Source organism: Dunckerocampus dactyliophorus, chromosome 2, assembly GCF_027744805.1.
Source record: "Dunckerocampus dactyliophorus isolate RoL2022-P2 chromosome 2, RoL_Ddac_1.1, whole genome shotgun sequence".
Classification (NCBI taxonomy): Eukaryota; Metazoa; Chordata; class Actinopteri; order Syngnathiformes; family Syngnathidae; genus Dunckerocampus; species Dunckerocampus dactyliophorus.
The window spans coordinates 27014865-27036553 of NC_072820.1; the positions used below are offsets into that span (position 1 = coordinate 27014865).

The 21689-nt window shown below is 40.5% G+C and overlaps 1 protein-coding gene across 4 annotated transcripts in view; it reads left to right on the forward strand.

Annotated features, from left to right (window-relative positions):
* LOC129177682 (receptor-type tyrosine-protein phosphatase mu-like) overlaps nt 1–21689 on the forward strand; it is a 284927-nt gene that overhangs the window by 137235 nt on the left and 126003 nt on the right. For all 4 annotated transcript variants that reach the window (XM_054769053.1, XM_054769055.1, XM_054769054.1 and 1 more), the window contains exons 8-11: nt 10106–10414; nt 12026–12135; nt 18606–18807; nt 19983–20085. In XM_054769053.1, the coding sequence (XP_054625028.1) occupies nt 10106–10414; nt 12026–12135; nt 18606–18807; nt 19983–20085 (724 nt within the window). The remainder of the gene's footprint in view (nt 1–10105; nt 10415–12025; nt 12136–18605; nt 18808–19982; nt 20086–21689) is intronic.

A 21689-nucleotide genomic window follows, 5' to 3' on the forward strand; every position in this document is an offset into this window, starting at 1 on the left:
AAAGATAACTGCATGTTCCATATACATGTGTTCATATTGTATTATTGACTATTGAGCTTGAGATGTCCAGTGAAACAGATGCCTCTTTAAATGGTTTTGTTGGCATTTTGTCCGCTACTGGAGGCAATGGCAGTGGTAGTAGTATTTTTAAGTGGCACATAAACAGGGCTTCATCCTGATATTGCACTTTGTTGAAATAATAATTTTATTGCTATCAAGTTACCGATAAATTGCTGTTGTTTTTATTTTACGGTGTGTTTTATGCAGTTCATGAAAACAACTGAATTACGTGTAGTGGAATACTTGAAATTATTCATAGAACATGTAATTAATATAAAAGCAGAAGGTCTTTGCAGCCTACAAGCATACATTTTTAATCAATTCATTCTGCGTACAGTAATACGTAATTTGAAAAATATAATGTGGGTTACAATTAAAGTCAACATGACAGATTATTAAAACCAAAAACGTTGATCTGAGAATTCAATGAGTGCTCATGGAGAGCTCTTCATTTGTTCTGTCTGAGCTTAGTATGACATGCATGAAATGACGCTGGGATGAGAATTGATTCAGTTCATAGAGAGAGCTCTCTGATTTCTCTGCCTGAGATCACAAAGAGACACAAAAGTTGAGAAACTCTGAGAATTATATTAGAGCTTGCTGAGATCTCTTCTGAAACTTGAAGGGAGACTAAATTGGGATTTAGTTCATTTTATTGCTCTGGAGAAAACATGAGACGCAGGAGAAATATACCTTAGTCTCAGTTTGGTGTCACACAGATCTCAAAGTTTTCTAGGAGAAGTAAATGAAACATTTTTTTCGCTCTCTTTTTGAATTTTCTTTTCCTCTGGGTTGCCTCACAGTTTCCACCGCATCCTGTGTTGGCATACAGGTGAACGGTGGTGACGTCGAATGAAACCATACTTTGATTTTTTGTCCAATTGTAAGTGTTATTTTAAGTGTTCTAAGTCCATTGTGTTTTGCCCACCAGGGGTGCAAAGATGTTGGCCACATAGTTTGGCCACATACTACAATATTGTAATGGGTCTCTGGGGGGCCCTTCTTTGTGTATTTCTGGAAGACCATAAATGCCACGGATGGTGTCTTGTGGATATAATCGGTAATAAACTGCATGGCGAATCATTTCTGACTTCTGTAATGTTGGCAGGTGCTCTATGATTTTCTTCTTGTACCAATTGGTTGGGTCACTTTCTAGTCTTTAATATGTGTTGGCGTCATTGAGAAGTGCAAGTAACTTGTCATGGTCGTCACTTGTGTTAAGAATTACTGTGCAGCTCTCCTTGTCTGCTGCCAGGATGGTGATGTTTTAATCTTTGCTCAGCGATGTCACAGCTTTTCTTTCCTCGAGGGCGAGGCTAGAAGGGGGAGCCTTGGCATTAGAGAGAGCTGCCGACACTTTTAACCTAATTTGTTCACCTTTGGTTTCAGTTAGTTTACTTTTTCCAGTAGCTGATTCTGGGACAGTGATCAGATCAACTATTGGAACTTGCTGTGGTGCCATGTCAAAATTCAACCCTCTAGGCAAAGCTTCCTTCTCCGGTTGGGTAAGATTTCTGTCCAAGTTCTTTGCCGATGTACTGTGTAGTTTCTCATTGGTTGAGTTCCCAGTTTTTTTTCTGCCAGGTGAGAAACTGTGATGCAGAGCTGCTGTGTCTCAGTAATCATTTCTGAAACTTTCTTGTTTGTCTTGCTTTGGTTTTAATTTGTTGAGCAAGTTGGGCTTTATTGGTGAAATTAATCACCTTTTCTCAGGCAAAATTGGTTGTAACTTTTGTGTAATTTTACCTTGAGGCTTTCAGTGGTAAAATTAAATTAAATTAAATTCAAGAGTTGTTTTTGTTCCTTTTCCAGGATTTTGTCTGTCGTGTAGTCTTTCAAGGTGGAACATAGGCGTAGGCTTGTGGGTATGAGGCTGTTTTGTCTACATGCCAGGTTCAACCTGAGATGGTTTCAGATTCCGGGCTATTCTTTCATACTCCGGCACCTTTTTGAGGATATCAAACCCAAAATGTTCAGAAATATGTTTGCAAATATTCTCCTTCCTCCAGGTCAATGTATTCACAAGGCATTCAATCAATCACAACTGGACTGTTCAGGTTGTCTTTGAAGACGTTTCGCTTCAAAGACAAGGCGGGACACACCAGTTAGACTAGATAGACAGCTCCAGTCTGAGAGCCCAGTGCGAGATCCAATCATCTTTTCTTCTGCTTCTTTCCACTTACCATTGTGACTCGTTCCATCTGTCCCCTTTTACATATATCACCCCACCTTCCTCTCCTGGTCTCTGTGGGGATTGCACGAGAGGAAGGGTGCTGGAGTTGTGATTGAGGGTGATGTGTGGGGGCTATCATTGAAAAATGATTTTGTGTGTGTCAAAGCCATGTCATTACTTGAACGGCCAACGTCTAATAGAAGGCGGCAAGCAAATGTCGGCGAGGCCTTCTCCTTGGCCGCCGCTTTACTTGGAAAACACTCCGCCCTGCCACACTGATTGAATGTTGTGGCCTGACATGTTGTTCTGCTGGTGTCATGCGTGTTTGACAGGCTGCTCGCCACAGAGGATGACAGCAGTCTACAAATTTGAAGCCCCCTCCTCCTTCTCCTCGGTGAGATATCAACGAGCCTTAAGAGCCGCGTTGACGCCACGCTGATTTCTAATCATTGGGGGAGGAGGAGTGTTGTCGTGGTTGTTTGTTGGCGAGTCGACGCCAGCATCGCTAATCAATGAGGATCTGATAAAAGACGGCAGACTCTCGGCCGAACTCCAGCGTGTGGCGCCCGGGGAAGATCTTGATAAGCAAATTGCTCCTCTGTACAATCTAACTAGCAAGACGCTGCACAGACCCGCTTAAGTACGCAACGCTTGCCTCGTAGTAAAGCTCCGGACATGCCCAATTTGCTGCCTTTCATCCACGACTAATGTTGGCTTCTACCCGCGGGCTGCAGAGAGCGCACTCACGCTCGCCAATTTGTACCACGCTTGCTCGTTTGCTTCATTTGACCAGTGTGAGCTGAAATGCAATAGACTTGCCTGGCTAATGCACGAGAGCACGTGTGAGTGCCCAAGGTGGAGGGGATGGACAGTCCATCGTTGCTCCCACTAAATTCACCTTGCATAATAGAAATAAATACAACCACTCAAAATAAGCCACCAAGTCAAAGCCTGAAACAAACACAATGACACAACATAATCTACAAGGTCAAAACCTGAGGGAGGCACTCCCATGCAGGAGCTCATACACAGGCACTGGACCGGGACATGTTGTTTGTATATCATCAATGTGGTCTTTCCTCCCACCACTTGTTCATGATAATGTCCACCTCGCATAAAAAACATGCCGTAGATCCCCGCTTTTCACTGGAGTTTTGTTCCGCATTCCACCAGCAATTTGTGAAATTCTGCAAATAATTGAGACGCCCATAAAAATGCTAATTTTTGACACACAGCCAAATGTAAAAAAACAACTAAATAAATAAAATAAAAATGCTTTTTAAAATAAAAAAAATATATATTTACATGTGTTTTCGCCCTTCCTGATTTCTTTTTTTTCCATGTTTGTCACACTTAAATGATCAGATCATTAAATAAATTTAAATATTAGTCAATGACAACACAATAAACACGAAATGCAGTTTTTAAATAAAACTTTTTATTAAGGGAGAAAAAAAATCCAAACCTTTGAAAAAGTGATTTCCCCTAAAGCTAAGCCCTACTGGTTGGGCCACCGTTAGCAGCAACAACCGCAATCAAGTGTTTGGGATAACTGGGGTCTCTTACAGGGCTGTGGAGGAATTTTGGCCCACTCGTTTTGAAGAATTGTTGTAATTCACGCACATTCAGCCACATTTTCCAGCCGGCCGGACATTCTCCTTCAGTATTTTTTGGTAGACAGCAAAATTCATGGTTCCATTTATCACAGCAAGTCTTCCGGGTCCTGAAGCAGCAAAACAGCCCCAGACCATCACACTACTACCACCGTATTTTACTGTTGGTGTGATGTTCTTTTTCTGAAATGTGGTGTTACTTTCAAGCCAGATGTAATGGGACACAAACCTTCCAAAAAGTTCAACTTTTGTCTCGTCAGACCACAGAGTCTTTTCCCAAAGGTCTTCGGGATCAACAAGATGTTTTGTGGCAAAACTGAGATGAGCCTTAATGTTATTTTTGTTCAGCAGTGGTTTTCATTGTTGAACTCATGCAGGCCATTTTTGCCCAGTGTCTTTGTTATGGTGGAGTCATGAACACTGATCTTAACTGAAGCAAGTGAGGCCTGCAATTCTTTGGACATTGTTGTGGGGTCTTTTGTGACCTCTTGGATGAGTTGTTGCTGTACTCTTGGGGTCATTTTGTTTGGCTGACCACTCTTGGGAAGGTTTAACCACTGTTGTTTTTACCATTTATGGATAATGGCTCTCACTTTGGTTTGCTGGAGTCCCCAAGCTTTGGAAAGGTCTTTATAACCTTTTCCAGACTGATAGCTCTTAATTAATCTCAGCTACGTTGTGTTTTTTAACAGGGGGGCAATCACTTTTTCACACAGGGTCATATACGTTTGGATGTTTTCCAAGGATTAAAAGGTTCATTTAAAAACTGCAGTTTGTGTTTGGTTGTGTTGTAATTGACTAATATTAAAATCTGTTTAATGATTAATGAAATATTTAAGTGTGACAAACATGCAGAAAAATATAAAATCAGAAGGGGGCAGACACTTTTTCACACCACTGTATGTGTGTGTGTGTGTGTGTTTTTCCAGTGAGGGCCACATATATGTATATAAATGTGTGTGTGTGTGTGTATTCACACTGTATACACACATATATGATGAAGCCCGAATGATGCACCCCCAGTGTGAGTTCACCCTAAGTGCACCATGTGTGCACCACCCTCCCCCCTCCACCGACGTACGTTTCACCGTTTGAACAGTTTGTCATGCACGTTGTCGTGTCCATTGCCCGCGCAACCGCACTGTGTTTGACAAGAGGCGAAAATGTGCTGCTAATGAATGAAAACGTTATTCAAATGTCACCAAGTGATGACGATGAAGGGGACAAATCTAGCCCACTAAAGTGTGTATGCAAATGTCAAATTCACATGATTCAATTATAGGTGATAATTTATAAATCCACCCGTGTGGAATAGCAAAGGCTCACTGGAGCTTATTTCCTGCTCATAGACGCCCTATTATACTTTTGTTAGAAGTCTTTTCTTCACCGTTGGCCGTGCTGAGAGCTATTACGCTGGCATTGTTTGCTTCCTCAGCTTGTGTGAGTTGGAAAAGGGAGGTGTTTTTCATGCTCATAAGAGTATAGCAAGAAACCAGAGAAAAAGTAGACTAGTACACTCAGTATCTAGCTATCGAATATCTACCCATGTACACTATCATGTACACAGCGATTAGGCAAGTCAGTGTTCACAGCAGATAAGGATTTTTCTGCATATTTTGCAACTCATGACTGCATTAAGTTTAATTATTATTTATTTTAAGCGCATTTGCTGTGTAAAATGTAGACGTAGTGTAACAGTAGACGCCCCTACAACGTAAATAATCCGTTCCAAGAACCTTTATGTTTTTTTTCTTTTATGGTTTTTATGTTATACGAAGCGTAAAATACATGTAAATAGCCTAATCCGTTCCAAGATCTTCCCAAACTCACCCCTTTGGCCCTTCAAAATATTCAAAGTCCACCAAATATGGTGGGAAATTATAAGAAAACGTTAGCATAAAGATAGTAGAGTAACATTCCAATATAAAATAAGGTAATAAATAAGATTACTGTAAAGGAATAAAACTGAAAAACAAAAACAATCTTACCGTTCACGAGATGTCTTGATCAGGAGCGCAAGTGGAGAGTAGGAGGGGGAGGAGGACTAGCCTGAGTCGAAACGCGACCCAAAGAATCTAAGAGTCAGCTGGTCTCACAGACAAACGCACACGCACTACACAATAATGCTGTGTGCAAAATTTTAATTTGTAACTTCACTTAATTGTTTAAGTTAGTTTAAGGGGGACTACGAAGAGGAAGGAGGTTGAAGGGAGAAGCCTGTCTCTCACACAAACTCACGTACGTGCTGTATAAATCAGCCAATGAGATGAGAGCGTAGGCGGTGCCCCGATAATCAGCCAATGAGATGAGAGCGGAGGCAGTGCCTCGAAAATCAGCCAATGAGAGCGTGATGCGTCAGAAGGCGTCACCAAGTGTTAGTCTGAACTTGCACCGACTTGAGGCATTAATAAAGTTGATTGGAAAAAAAAAAGACTTGCACTGACTTGACGCTTTTTGTTATATGGAATTTCTTCTGTAATACGAAGCAAACCCTTAAAATTCTTTATTCTAAAATCTAAATTCTATTCTAAATTCTTTATGTTCAGTGGAATTTACGTAAAAGGAGGTTTATGTTATGCGAGGTACTAGTGTACTTGCATAAAAAGTATGCACTTTAATATTTACCCAATAATTATGAACATAAAGATATTCTCCTCAGAACGCCAAAAAACTATTTTTACTTTCTTTAATATCTTTTTTTCTTTTTGGATTGAGCTTTGCATTTTTTCAATACAAAAAAAATCCTCAAATATGAATATACTTCCCTAATAATTGTGCACAAACTAGTTAGCTTCTTGTAGCAATGTGTGTCAAAAAAAAATGCTAACATAGTGAACACGCTGCACGGACAACACTGTCATACCAGGAAAGTGCTTTATTTTCACATAATTATTGTGATTGTATTTATTTAGAATAGCATACTAGTAAAAAGAATGTAATAAATACATAAATAATAAAAATAATTTTTTATAAAATATATATAAATATGTATTATATATCTGCATATATATGTATGTGTGTGTGTATTTATATATCTTGAATGTAACTTATTTACATTTAAAATGTGTTTCATTCTATAAATTTAAAATATATATATATTTTTGAATAAAACATTGCCTAACCGTGCAACGTCGAGCTCTGCCACAATGTACACGTTACAAATCCAAACTGAATTAAAGCACCCCCACCCCCACCCCCACGCAACTCAGGGTTCATGCGAGTCGGACTCAAAGGCAGTATCCCTGGTTTGGAAAAAATTGGGGTGTCTCGAGCAGAATTCTAACATGCATAATGTTTGTCCAGTAGGGTGCGCCATCTGAGTCGATGTATACGCACAGTCGCTTCCCAGGAGGAGTTCGTCGAAATACAACCCCTGGTTTTCGCCCCAATATTGCCGCCGCTTGCTGCTGACTTCCTGTTTGTTTGGGAATATGGGTCCTTGAGACTTTTTTGTGCGTCCTGTCGTGATTGATGTTTCCACCAAATTTTGTGACGATCCATGAAACTGGTGGCATGGGCTAATTTTTTTTTTTTTTTTATTTAAAGGGGGCGCTACTGGTTGAATTATGGGAGTTTGTGTTTGGGACCCCAGAAATATAAAATTTTTTGCCACACCTTTTCGCCACTTACAAATGGTGAGTGTTCATGCATGGTAAGGCCCTCTAAAATGTAACTGAATTGGTACAATAATAATAATAATAAACATAGCAGTTTCAATAGGGCTTTCGCACCGCTTGGTGCTCGGACCCTAATAGTAAACATATCAGTTTCAATAGGTCGAGGTAAGAAAAACTATGCTCTATATAATATAACCCTGCAGATATTGCACCACTTCCATTTCTGTTAAACTAGCTAAACTAGCAGCCACAGCAAGCATGCTAATAATGTTGTGGAGTATTGAGAAACAAAGACAAAAGAGCAAGACTGCAGTTTGAGGGAGAAGGGGCCCCACTCGTTTATTCAACCACAGTTAAGTGGGGCTCGAAACGATAACAATGACGTGGCATCACCAGAGCTTACTCCTTATCTGGACATCCCCCTTTTATTCCCCCCTTTTGGGGATCCCAAAACCTTCAAAACTACTGGAAATGTCATTTGCTTATATCCCTAAAGCTAATAAGACACGTTCATCGCTAAAGAATTGAAGACATTTTCAAGCATTGCCAGTCTTGAAGGCTTTTCTTTATGAAATTCAAACATATGATGTCGTTTTGAGGCAACACAAGTTGTGATAGTCAGCAGGTCGTCTGCAGGGGAGCAGTGGTGCAACAAATAAAGAAATACAAATAGAAACAATAGAAAAAGTGCTAATGACAATGTAAACATTTGGCCATCCCTGCTGAAAAATGATATCTTCTGCGTGTGTGCATTCTGTCGGCATTGGGGCATTAATCAGTGGTGTTCCACCAAGATGGAAGTGTGACATCCTCCACAAATCACAGCAGCGGAGCTTGTCTGCTTGGGAGTCACACTTTGCTGCTTTTGTCACTCCATTTTTTATTGAAAGCGTCGGCTTGAATTTGATTTGTGTGGCCGGCCACCCTTCAATTCTCTGCCAGCATTTAGCACGTCCGTTTGCCCGCTGAGTGCAGCCTGCAGATAGTTCCGCAAATAAAAGGCTTTAAAGCTCCTGTTTTCTAGTCGGCTCACCCGCTTGCTTGCTTACTTGCCACTTCCTTTCCTGGACCTTGTTGTCATTGTTCACCAAGGCAATTTTTGCATTTATCTTTTGTACCTTTTCCACTCCACACGTCCATGGGAGCAACAGTAAATTTGGGCCAAAGATTTTGTATTATGATTATGATGATTTACTGTAGTAATTCCTTTTTTTTTTTTTAAGTATTTTTTAATACATTTTTTATTTTTCACTTTCATATAAAAAGTGAAAGTAAATACTTTGGTTGCATTATTTTTTAATGCTTTGAAGAGCTATTTCCATAACCATATTCAATCTCATAAATTCATGTTTGGAACAAAAGCTTATTATTATTGAAAAAACAAACAAAAAAAACAATCGGCAAGACTGTAAAAAAATCGGATCGGATCGGTAGCCAAAAAATGTGGATCGTTACACCCCTAATGTCCACGAGGAAGGAGGTGTTTGCCTTCATAACATCATCAAAAGAGGAGCAAAGAAGTGATGGTGATGACACAATTTTCCCATAAACAGTCTGTAGGGACAGCAGATATTTCCGTTAGCACATTATTAAAAAGTCACTTTTGCATAGCAGGGCACCTTTTCAAACATTTTAAAAAGATGACAGAGTGAAGCAAATCATTCTTAAACACATTTGTCCCTCCAGACAGATGTTTTCCCCTTTCCAGACGTTTGTTCTGTGCACCATGTGTTCAGACGCCCTATTTCCTCGCTTCCCACCTCCTCCGGGCCATTCCGTTTCATCTTCTCTTGACGGAGGCAACGCATCCACCGCTGCTTTTCTCCAGCGTCGGGAGGCCTGGCTTTTTTTTGTCTGGCATTAGTGCTTCTCCAACTACTTGTCTTGTCACGTTCTGACCTAATTTAGTGAACATTACGCCAATTTTTTCCACAAGCATTGCTGTTGCCCCCCCACCATCCCAACATGTTCCAGTGTGGAATCCTAGAAAGGGTCCATACGCAGCCTCAGAATGCTAAACCCAGGTTGTGTCTGCAGAGGAATGGATGAAATAGAGCCCCAGCTCTTCCCTAATAGGTGGTAGAGTGTTAGGTTCCAGAGAAATGGGCTGAAAATGTAACCTGGAATGGAAATTGATCCCATTACCTTGAGCCGCCTTGTTGGAGAGGATGGTAGGAGCGGCAGGAAAGGGGATTAGGAAGCGGCCAGGGGGAAAAGATGGAGAAAGGTACGTGGTTAGCGGTGATAGGACGGCAGAGACGGGGAGTTGTGTCCCGCTCGGACTGTGTATCAGCTGGCGTAAATACCAAGCTCGCATTGGGGGTGTGGGGAGGTGGGAGAAGCAGGAAGATGGCATCCTGCAGAGGGATGATGCACCTCCTTCTGTGTGTTGGTGGTGTCTGCTGTGAGCAAGCTGCAGTGATGGGATGTGTGCCCTGGACACAGGAAGCAGCTTCAAACACAAGCAATTTGACCGGGTGTCAAAAAAAAAAAAAAAGAATGCAGCAGAAAAAAAGAACAGCCGGTGTGCCTCGGCATACATTCCCGCCATTTGCCTACATTTATTGAGACTAATGTGGCGTTTCACCAGGCCTAATTGATTGTCGTTATGTTGCCTCACGCCTCTCCCTCTGTCTCCACAGAACCGATGCACGGCCCGCGGCGCCTGGAGGTGATGGACATCCAATCCAAGCAAGTGACGGTTCGCTGGGAGCCGCTGGGCTACAATGTGACCCGCTGCCACAGCTACAACCTGACTGTGCAGTACCGCTCCAGGGCAGGCGGCAAGGACCAGACCCGCGAGGAGATGTGCTACGACACCCAGAGCCGCGACCCCCAACACACCATCCACAACCTGACTCCCTTCACCAACCTCAGCGTCAAGCTGGTGCTGCGCAACCCGGAGGGGGTAAAGGAGAGCGCCGAGCTGGAAGTGCAGACCGACGAGGACGGTGAGGCTTGCTTACGTCACACGCTTGTGGAAAGTTGTATAAAAATGCCACGCAGTAACCCAAACAAACGTGTATGTTAGCAATACAGTAATCCCCCGTTTATGGCGGTTTATTGGTTTCTGACCCAACTGCGATAAGTGAATTTCGGCAAAATAGGATTTGATATTAATCAATATTAGCCCCCCAAAACACACGCACACACCCACACACCCACACACACCACCACCACCACCACTAATTTTTTGTCCATTGGAACACATGTGTTAATCAATACACAGTCAAAACTCCCTTTTTGCAAAAAAAATGTCAACAAAATTGTGTCCCCTTTTTGCACACTCCCTCATTTATCATACGTCCAAACATTGCGCATAACAAACAAATTGGTTTGTCCTCTTTTGTTCTACAGTATGAAATGGAGTGTCCAAACAAATCACCCTACACATTTCTGACTCACTAACACTGCATTTTTTTTTATTGAGTGTGACTGCTAAATAACCAGCCATGGGGCCAAAGAAACTGAGAAACACTATTGAATTCAATCTCGGCATCAACAACAAACTTTCATCCATTCGTCCTTTAGAATTATTTCAGCTTGCATGTAACGAATGTAGTGCATGTAGTGAGATAAGTGTACAATGACGTGTACATTATTTTGAAAATCAGCACACACTCATGGAACATCATGAATATTTTTTTAATCGCCTGTGCTTGTTATTAGGCGCATGTGCGCATGTCAGTACCAACACCAGTCAGTGACTTCATGTTCCGTTGTTAAGTAATGTTTTTTAATTACATTTTTCATTATTTACATTTTTTGACATTTATTATTGTTATTATTATTTGTATTATTTAAATCAAATTTAAAAACATGAGGACCTGAAACATTTATTTTTTTTTAATTTAAATGTTATTTTATTTGAAAAAACATCACACATTTCTTATGACGCAAAACAAAAAGCTCAGTTCACGAACTTCTCCACTAGTTCTCTGAAAAGCTCCAGGGCAAAGTGCTACGTTTTGCGTGTGGACCAAAATGCCTACAAAAATCTGCCATTTAAAAATATCTGTTCTCATGTGGACATGGCCTTGCAAAGAGTAACAATGTGAGTCATGAATGGCGTTTAATGCGTTGGGAGTCATGCATGCTAGCTGAGGGTAGGATTTGTTGAAGCTGTTGAAAGGCGTACAGACAGCTGTTCCACCAGCGTCCTGTGGTGCTACCTGTGGCTGCACGACTTGAAAGCGCCGCCTCTTCCTCGCCATGCTCCTGTCGGTGGATCCCACGGGAAGGCCTTGCGTCTCTGCAGCTCCTTGAAGATCAATCCCGGCTGCGCATCCTTCTTATGTTGTGGATTACAAGCGGTTAGAGGATCATATGATGCACACGTTAATGTGCACACACAGCCCCTCCTATATTTCCACGCCGCTCCGTCTTGGCATGGTTATTGTCAAACACTTGCGATTTGACATAAATTCACATTCAAATTTGTTTGGCCAGTGGCCATTTGTGTCACGGATGTCCTTGAGAAGCTCTTTGGGTGACTGTCGTAGCAGGATAAATCACGGATGGAGTTGCGGTGTCGCTAATGATGGCCGTGTCTCGTCCCACAGTGCCCGGCTCTGTCCCCCTGGACTCCATCCAAGGCAGCGCCTACGAGGAGAAGATCGTCCTGAAGTGGAGGGAACCTGCTCAGACGTACGGTGTCATCACTCAATATGAGGTATGACACAATTACTACCTTGTACCTCATCTTTCAGTTCTCAACAAAAGTATGTCAATTAAACAGTATTAAAAGTACAGTAAAAGTTTTCACATTTGTTTTTTCTTTATTTTCAAATACTACAAAACGTTGTAAACCTCTAAAGTTGAACATAACCTGATTCTGTCTTTCCTCATCATAAATATAAACAGAAATGATCTGTTCCAGGTTTAAACAGTCACCATCATAAAACCTTTATTGACTGTGCAGGTTCAAATTAGGGTTGGGCCATATAGACCTTAGCATGTATCACGATATTTTTGGGACGTATCACGATATGACGATATAATTAAAACGGTACAAACCTTAACCCATATAATTAACCCTAATTAAATTAAAAGTAAGCTTACCTATGGCACAGTGTAGAGAGTGTCCAAAGCAATCCAGTCTATTCCAGTTGTTGAGGGCAGCTGCTTTCACAATATTAGATCCACTGTCAGTCCCATTCCCGGAGAAACTCACTTGCGATGTTTTCACCTGTGTCTTCCTCCGGAAAAAAAAAGGTGTTGTAGACAGGCCAACTTCAAAGTCCAGTTGCTGGTTATGTAGTGGACTGTGAGGCAAATATATGTTTGAGTCGCTCGGCTTCTCCACATGTCACTACAGATATCTGCTCTATCGAAACCAAACCACTTTCATATTACCGTGGTACCTCCCCTTCTCCTTCGCCTTCAGCCATGCTCATTTTCTCTCTTTTGTTGTTTTGTTGTTTGCTCTGCTGTCTCTGCCACCGCTGGACCATTCTATGGTACACGTGAGGTACCAATGCCGCGGCGTACAGTCGCAGGAAAAACATCATCAACTCTGCTTTTTTCCATTTTAAATGATCATTTATAGTGGTGTAAGCCATTTTCTTATGATTGGAAGAGTTTATTCCGGTATACAAGAATATAAAAATTAGCGCCCGACCCTACTTCAAATGCTTCAAAAATATAAACTATAAATGTTAAATAAACATTTAATAAATAAATAAATATGAATGAAATACAATAAAATGAAGTAATTCTAAGTTAAATTAAAGTTACTATGAACAATGATTGGCTTATTTTAACACTTGTATGACAGTTACATAAGTTATTTAATATAATTTTATTAAAAAAACTTAATAAATAATTATCATTATAATTATTACAATGAATAATTATAACTAATTAAATAATATAATATATTATATTATATAATAACAAATGTAGTAAATATAAAATAATAGTTTTTAAATGTTAATTTAATTAAAATTAAATTTTAATTAATATAATAATTCAAATAAATTACTAAATAATAAATCAAATAAATAATTATAAAAAGTTACATTATATAATCTTAATTATATAATGTAATAATTCATTTATTCAATAAAATCATATATTTTGAAAATAAACATTTTTATAAAAATATTTTATAAAAAATTTGATAAAAATTTTATAATTTTTTTCGTATTTTATTTTAAGCTATTTATTATAATTTATTATAACATTATTAATTAAATAAGAAATACAAAAAAAAATCAGTTACCTTTGTAAAGTTCAAGTGTAAAAATAAGCCAACCGTTGTTTATAGTCATGGGAAAAAATAAAAACTAAAACCCTCAGTCTTTAATGACGGTCTGTGTATATTATATACTAATAAAAATGCCAAAAAAAACAAACATGGCCACCGGGAATCCTTAATATATTATTATTATTATTATTATATATTATTTTTGCAATGAGAGGATGTTCCACAGATGGCCCCTGCACCACACTTTAGACACCGATGCGTGTTTTGCCAGGAAGGAAAGTGTGTCCAAGCTCTGCCTTGTTGTCTCTGTTGGTCAGGGGCTGGGTTGCATTATGGATGTTTTTTTGTTGTTGTTTTTTTACAGCTTTCAGATGTGCATTGCACAGTGTTACAGAGGTGGGGCTCAGCCCCGCGCTCCTGCTTCCCTTACTTGCTAAATATAGAGACCATGTCGCTAAATTTTCAACGCAGATCACTTCTATGCATGAGGTGTGTTATGAAACGGAACTGGTGCTTGAAAGCTGGCTCTTAGCCAAATGCAATGAGCGTCAATAGAACCACTCAGTGATTAAGGCTGCCGACAAGTCCGAACACCTACGTGGGTTGATCTTTACTTTTTGATCAAGTAAAGTTGATCCAATGTGGAATTACTACAGCTTCGGCTTGGACATCAACAAGTAGCAAGCAGCTGTTTAACTCGGATGGAAAAAAAACAGCCACACGTCACTCGCTGTCGTCGTGAACACCAAGGTAGGTTAGATTGCCAGGTGTGCCTCAAAGCACTGAATGTGTGCTTCCTATAATGCCTTGCACGCTGCCTCTTCCATATTACTGTATTATCATTCATAGTAGCGGTGACATAGTTCAGTCTGATTGGCTTCTTGCTGCCCTCCAAATGAGAAATCTTGTCATGTTTTCATCTCCACCCCTGAAGCCTGCTTTCCCCCCCCCCAGTGCTGGTATACTCTGCATATACGCAACGCTCCAAAAGTTCATCTTTCCTTGTGTAAAGTTTCTTGTGACTTTTTGTGTCGGTCACGTTGGCACGTTGACAGAGTCGCCCGGCGTGTTTTGCCCTTTGACCTCAGCAGGAAGACAATCAAGGGAAGACACTGACGGGAGCATCGCTACTCAAGCAAATGTTGACTTAAGGCTGCACGCCAACCCTGCTCACCGGCTGCACTGCCGCGTCCCCAAGGCAAACACGCACACACACATTGATGTTAAGCAGCGTACATTTGGGAAGTAATCCGGCAGCCTTTCCCACAGATTGATTCGCTCTCTTGTCGCTGTTTGCTTACCGCGATGTTATTTTCACTCCGTTGGCCAGGGGGCCTCGCTCTCTCTCACTGGCAAGATTGAACGTGTCGCGTCGTGTGTGTGTGTGTGTGTGTGGAGGGGGGTGGTCGCTGTGGGGTTTGTTTAGTCAAGCAAATGCAGTGGAGGCGTAAAGGAAACGATGTCCATCATGTAAAAAAAAAACAAAAAAAACCCATCAGCTTTGTCGATGCACTGGCTGACTTATAGAGCGACACGTCTGCGCTATTTCATGCTGCACGTCAAAGCATTCACTGTTGGTGTTTCAACTACAAGTGGAAACAAGCAATAATTGTCATTGTAATGCACATTAAACCTTTTTATTTTACACATGTCCAAACCTGAAGGAGTTTTAATATTAATGTTCATGACAGATGAGGAAAAAGTGAATCTTTACCTCAGCAAACACGCTGACTTTATTGACGTGTACTTGACTTTATTTGAATCTGAAATACATCCCTACCCGTCGGCAGCAACTGTGTTGTTACAGCGTGAATCACCGCAATCATGTTCTCATATTAGACGCTTCATTAGGTACACCTGCACAATGTAAAACAGTGCAACCTCGGTTTTTGTTATGAATTTGTTCCAAAGGGTCAGATGAAAACAGAAACGTACGAAAACCGAAGCAATTTTTCCAAAGGTAAATAATGTAAATGCAATGAATCAGTACCAAAATACGTTTTATCGTTTTACAAGCAGAAAACAATGTGAAATAATTCTAAATGAGGAATGAATGGAACTTATTGTTGATGCATGGACAGTGAGTCAGCAATGCGTAGGGTGATTTGTTTGGGCGTGGAATGATACATACAGTACAGGGTAAACAGACTAGTTTGTTACGTGCAATATTGTACCAAAACCCAGGGAAAATGTAGGCAAAAATTTTCAACATAAGCATATCATACAAAAACTGAGGTGATGCTTATTATTAATGCATGCATATGTTTATTACTGTGGCTATAGTTTGCAGTGCTAGACAGTATCGGTATATCAGATGTCAGTATTGACCATCAGCAATTATCCTTTCTCAAACTGTGACTGGAAACAGGCTGTTTGACCTCTCGTCGTCATTAGAGACTTCATCCGAAATGGTGTGGGATCTCACTCAATCAAAATCGGCAGGATTCTTACCACGGTGCGAACAAACAACGCCTGAAAATATCAAAGAGCGTGCTTCTGAAATTTAGATTCATAGATGAGTGGGAAAAGCGCAGCTAGCGTGAAAATGCCAAAGGGTTGTATGTTAACACCGAGCTCCATCACCAGCGAGCGTTTCATTCGTCTTGTCAAAGGAAGCTTAATGAGGCCGCCTGGTGGACGTTGGAAACCCTTGAAACCGCCGACATTCATTTAGTACGAGTGGAAGTGGAGAGGTTGCAGCCCATTGCTTCATTTCTCCTGGACATATTTAGATTTTATGTGTGCACATTTACATGTGCAACGCTTCATAACCCCGCCCCCCTCGTAGAAAAATGTAAAGCAATATTCAAGCACTGGCCTCGTGTCTCCTGTGGAGTGGAATGTTTTCCCATTATTTTGCCTGGCACTTTCATTAGGTGGCTACACGTCCGCCTTGACGTGTAATTTCAAACGGCTCGCCCTGAAACCTTCTGATATAGGAGTTGGCGGCGGCGCAGACAAAAGACTAAATGAGAGAAGGCTTTCAAGCATTTCCAAACTTGATGGACACAAATGACGCCACGCTCCCAACTCCCTTTTGTGCTCCTTAATTGGAATTATAATTGAGCTTTTTCCATTTTTAAGAGCGTGGGCGTTTTCTTGACTCCTTCTAAATGGATATTAGTAAAAACACTTCCTTAATGTCTCCCTGCAGAGTCAACACAATCAACAAACGTGCACTTCCTACACACGTACACCACAATGGGAGCATTCTTGCCACCTGACATGAAATTATAGCAGAAAGCCGACATTAAAGCCTTCTTGACGTTAAGTTGGAACACGATGTGGCGTAAAGTGGCGCTAAAGTTGGTTTAAAAAGCTGGCACCAGCATATGCCACGTTCTTGTACATAAGTAAAAAAAGGAACAACAAAGAACTCTCCCAATGTTAACATGGGAGTCAATGTTTTGTCTTATTTATGTCTTACTTACTCTTATGTCTACACATTGTGAAAAATGAAAGGATGCCACTTGGCCACTTTGATATTTTGTAAAGCAACACACGTAGATATGCTAAGAAGTTATTTCTATTTCAAGAAAAAACTGCATCTCAGCTTTGTGATATCGGTGAAAAAGCCTGTTTTTAAAATCAACTTCACTCTGCTTTTTTCTCATTTTTGCTGTTTTTTTATACATTTTCCCAAATATTTCAACTTTCTTCTCAAATAACCTTCATGGATCTTCTTCTCGTAATATTATGACTTTATTCACCTAATATTGTGATTTTATTCCCATATATATAACTTTTTCGCCAAACAAATTTTCCAAATTTAAATTTGTTTTGTTTGTTTCTGATAACATAACCACTTTTAAAAAATATACTTAAAAAATTATTTAATATTTCAGATCTAAGACTTAAAATGACATGATTTTTCCTCATCATATTTTTAGTGTATTCTCGTAAAAGGAACATGTTTCTCTTAATATTTTTATTGTGTTTTCTTTTATATTCCAGCTTTCTTTTTGCAAATTTTCTTCTCATAATAATGACTTTATCCCCATAATATTAACAGAACTTTTTCCGCAACCTAAGTTTCCAGAAATTACAACTTTATTTGTTGTTTTGTTCGTTCTGTTTGTCATAATATTACAACTTTAAAAAATAACATCTTTTTTCTTGAATATTTCAACTTTATGCTACTTCAATGACATTATTTTTATTCATAATCTTACGCCTAACCTAACCGAAGCTGTTATTGTCCAGAGCTATGAATGTGAGTGTGAAAGTTGTTTGTGCCCTGCGATTGGCTGGTGACCTGTCCAGCGTGTACCCAGCCTCTTGTCCAAAAGTCAGCTGGGATAGGCTCCAGCATACCCCTGCAAACATTCAGCAGTTAAAAATAATATTTTAAGAAACAGCTTTGTGCAAAAAAAACAGTAAGTTGGTTAATGTATTGTAGAATAATAAAATTCTGTCCATCCCTAGTTTTCATGAGCAGTTACTGCACAAGGATAATGGAAAGTGAAAATTTGGTCATTTTTCCCCAAAGTCATCCAATTTATTTGCATTATATATAATCATTGTGTTGCTTTTTAATGTTGGTTTAAACTTAGAAACATTTCCATCTTTTTTTATCCGACCTGAAACGTATTATTTTGTGATATCAATAAAATAGAACTTTAAATATGAAGTGAATGTAAGCGTGACTACTTCCCACAGCCATGCATTGCGCAAGCATGCAAGATAGGACGCGTCCTGCTGCAACATCCTGCACAAACATGGTGGATGTTCCTTGCTGAAAACGCCTGCAGTGGTGATGGTTGGAGGCGTATTAGTTATGAATTATGGCTTAGTAAATTGTATAAATCCATGTCTTTATCACAGTGCATTCAAATTCTCATGAGACGCTGCATAACTTCTACATGTACTGCACAAATAAGAGAGGAAGAGGATCTCTGACTATTCATGCTGTCCGCCCCCCTTCGTCCTCAAAGATCTCCTACAAGGCGGTGAGCTCCTTCGACCCCGAGCTGGACCTCTCCAACCAGAGCGGCAAGGTGGCCAAGCTCGGCAACGAGACGACCCACGTGTTCGCGGGCCTCTACCCGGGCTCCACCTACTCCTTCACCCTGCGCGCCAGCACGGCCAAGGGCTACGGCCCTCCCGTTGTCACCCAGTTCACCACCAAGATATCAGGTCAGTCAGGAGTCGGCGGCGAGGCTGGTTAGCGCTGCTGATGAATAAGTCATGCGGCGCTCGGCAGCCATGTTGACATAGAAACGTGTGAAAAGAATACGGAACTGTTTGTAGTTTTATTGTGTCTCCCCCTCAAGACTGAAACCCGCCGCTTTGCAGACTACCATGACCCCTGCTGACATCAACTAATTCTGGAATATCTGACCGTGATAGAAAGAGTTATAGCACTTGTCTGACATATGGCTACTTTTCTCGCACAGTGAACCCTTCAGCGTCAGAGTGTGACCTCAAATTGAAATATGGCCGAAAAGTCCAAGAAAAGTCCAAAAAAACAAAAACAGGTTGAGACAGACTAAGACTAAATGTGTGTTTCTTGCCTTTTCTTTGGTTTTGACAAAGTTTTTGCTGATTATAAACCAAAGACAAGAATAGTGAAGATGGCCATAGTGCTACATATGTACTCATCAAAGACAGTTTGCTTCATATTTAATGTTTTTAGTAGTACTTTACGATTTAACTGAAAATAAGATCTAGAAGTAGAAAAAAACAAAAAGGGGTCGGACAGACTAATACTGCCTCTGCATCTGCTTGCCTTGTGGTTTCTGTGGTTTTTGCCTTTTCTTCGCATTTGACGTTATCGCTGAAAGAGAAGAATAGTGATGATAGCCATAGAGCTACATACCACATGCACTTATCAAAGACAGTTCGCTTGATGTTTTATAGTTTTTACTAAAAATGTTAAATATTTGAAACAATTTTAGATTGATTTACTAACTAGCCAGAATGCTGATATTGTATTTTAAAAATACTAACTGTACCCTAGTTAAAGGTTTAGCATGTCCAAACCTGTCCAAACCCATATATCACATAAAAGGTAGTAACATGAAGGAGTGGAAATGGAGGACACAAAAGTTAGCAACACTAGCACAGCTATGTGGCACTAAACTGCTAGCATTACACTCACGTTTTAAGAGCAACAACATGCTAGCATATTCGCTAAAGAAAAACTACATGCAGAAAGTTACAGGTCCTTCGTCCGTAGCTGACTGACGCATAGTTGGCAGCGCTCCAGGCTGCATTTTAAGATGCATAGCAAAAAAAAAGAAAAAGATGCATAGCAAAGCCTGCATTTTGCTGTATATTGAGTAGTGACCAACTTCCTGTGTCGTCTACAGCTCCGTCCATGCCGGCGTACGACCAGGAGACGTCCCTGAACCAGACGGACAGCACGGTCACGGTGTTGCTGAAGCCAGCACAAAGCCGGGGCGCTCCCGTGAGGTAGGCCTTCACAATAAAAGCAACCAAACACCGCATTAGTTGTCAAAGAGCTTACATTTTTGTGGTGTCTTGGCCAGCGTGCCTTGTCCTGGTGAGCTTCATTGTGGCAAAGCAGCAAAGACTTTGAAAGAGAGAAGAAAAAGATCCGCACAGTCAGAGCTAGCTAACTTTCATGTAGCAGCAGGAGCTTCCAGGCAGCCGATGAGCTCGTTTGAACCCGTATTTGTCGGAGCGTTTATGGGGCATTATTAGTACCACCGCTCTGTGAGGAAAAGACTTTGTGCTTGATGACACAGTCATCGCTTTTGGTTAGCTGGAGGTTTGCTCCGTCATCATTTTACAAGCTATCAGTCTGTGAGCGTATGCTAATGCTACTTTTTAGAACTAGCACTAAAGTCTCTACAAATGTAGCAGCATGACGATGCTTCAGGTGTTTGTTTTTTTTTTATTGCTCACAAAGTTTTCTGAGGAATGAATGAATAATGATAATAACAATATAGATAGATAGATAGATAGATAGATAGATAGATAGATAGATAGATAGATAGATAGATTTTATTTATTTATCTCTAATATAAATTTACATTTCCAGTAGCGCTGGAAAAGTGTCCTAATGAACATAATCACTTAAAAATACAACAAAACAAAGCAAGGTAGGAGAGTTAAGAAAACTAAGAAAATAGATGAAATAAATACATAACAGATCACTTCAATTTCAATAATACATAACAAATAATTGTAATACATAACAATAATAATACACAATAAGTTCATCAGTAAAGTCCTGTGAGTTTTCATCGGTCCTCCTGTTGTGTTGAAAAGGCGCACGGCGTGGGGGAGGAATGATCTGTCAGTCTGTACACTCACAAATAAGGCATAATTTTTCAAAACATGTATCTGACATCATATTTTTATATACAGCAATGTGCAGTAATACTGCATAGTGGAATGAGGGTGAAATGCACATATGTTGACTTTGATTCCCATCACTGGTTCCTGTCCACATCACGTGACGTCCATCAGATGTGCCTCCCATCGTGCGTCTGCAACCTTAAGTGGCACTGCACAGGAAGCCCATTGCTAATAAAAAGTCTAAAGCACGTCTCCTCTGTTAAAGCAGTTCGTCTCTGAGCTCTGGGAGACTCCAAAGTTGCGTCCGCACCGCCATCTCCATCTCCTCTGAGTTCTTCGGAGATGTTTGGTCTACGTTTAGCGTCCACGCTCTTGCTAAGCCTGGACGAGGAAAGATGGCTTTTTAATGGTCTCGCAGGTGAGGAGAACGACCTGCAGTGGCTGGCATCCTGTCAGCGGGCCGATTACAAAGCTCAAATGGTGACAAAGCGTGTTGTGAATCAGAGGCGCCATTAATTAGCGAGGCAGGCTGCTCGCTTTTGTTTGCCGCCAGCACAAGACGAAAGCTACTGTCTGAGACCTGCTTTACATTTTGTACTTCTTTTTCAATGTGACCATCAGGGCTTTGCAACGTCATCTGTGTGGTCTGACGCTGAGCTCAGCTTTCCAAAACATACAAAAATATACACTTACATGTTATATACACGTTCCCAGCCCATCCATCCATTTTCTATACCGTTTATCCTCACTCG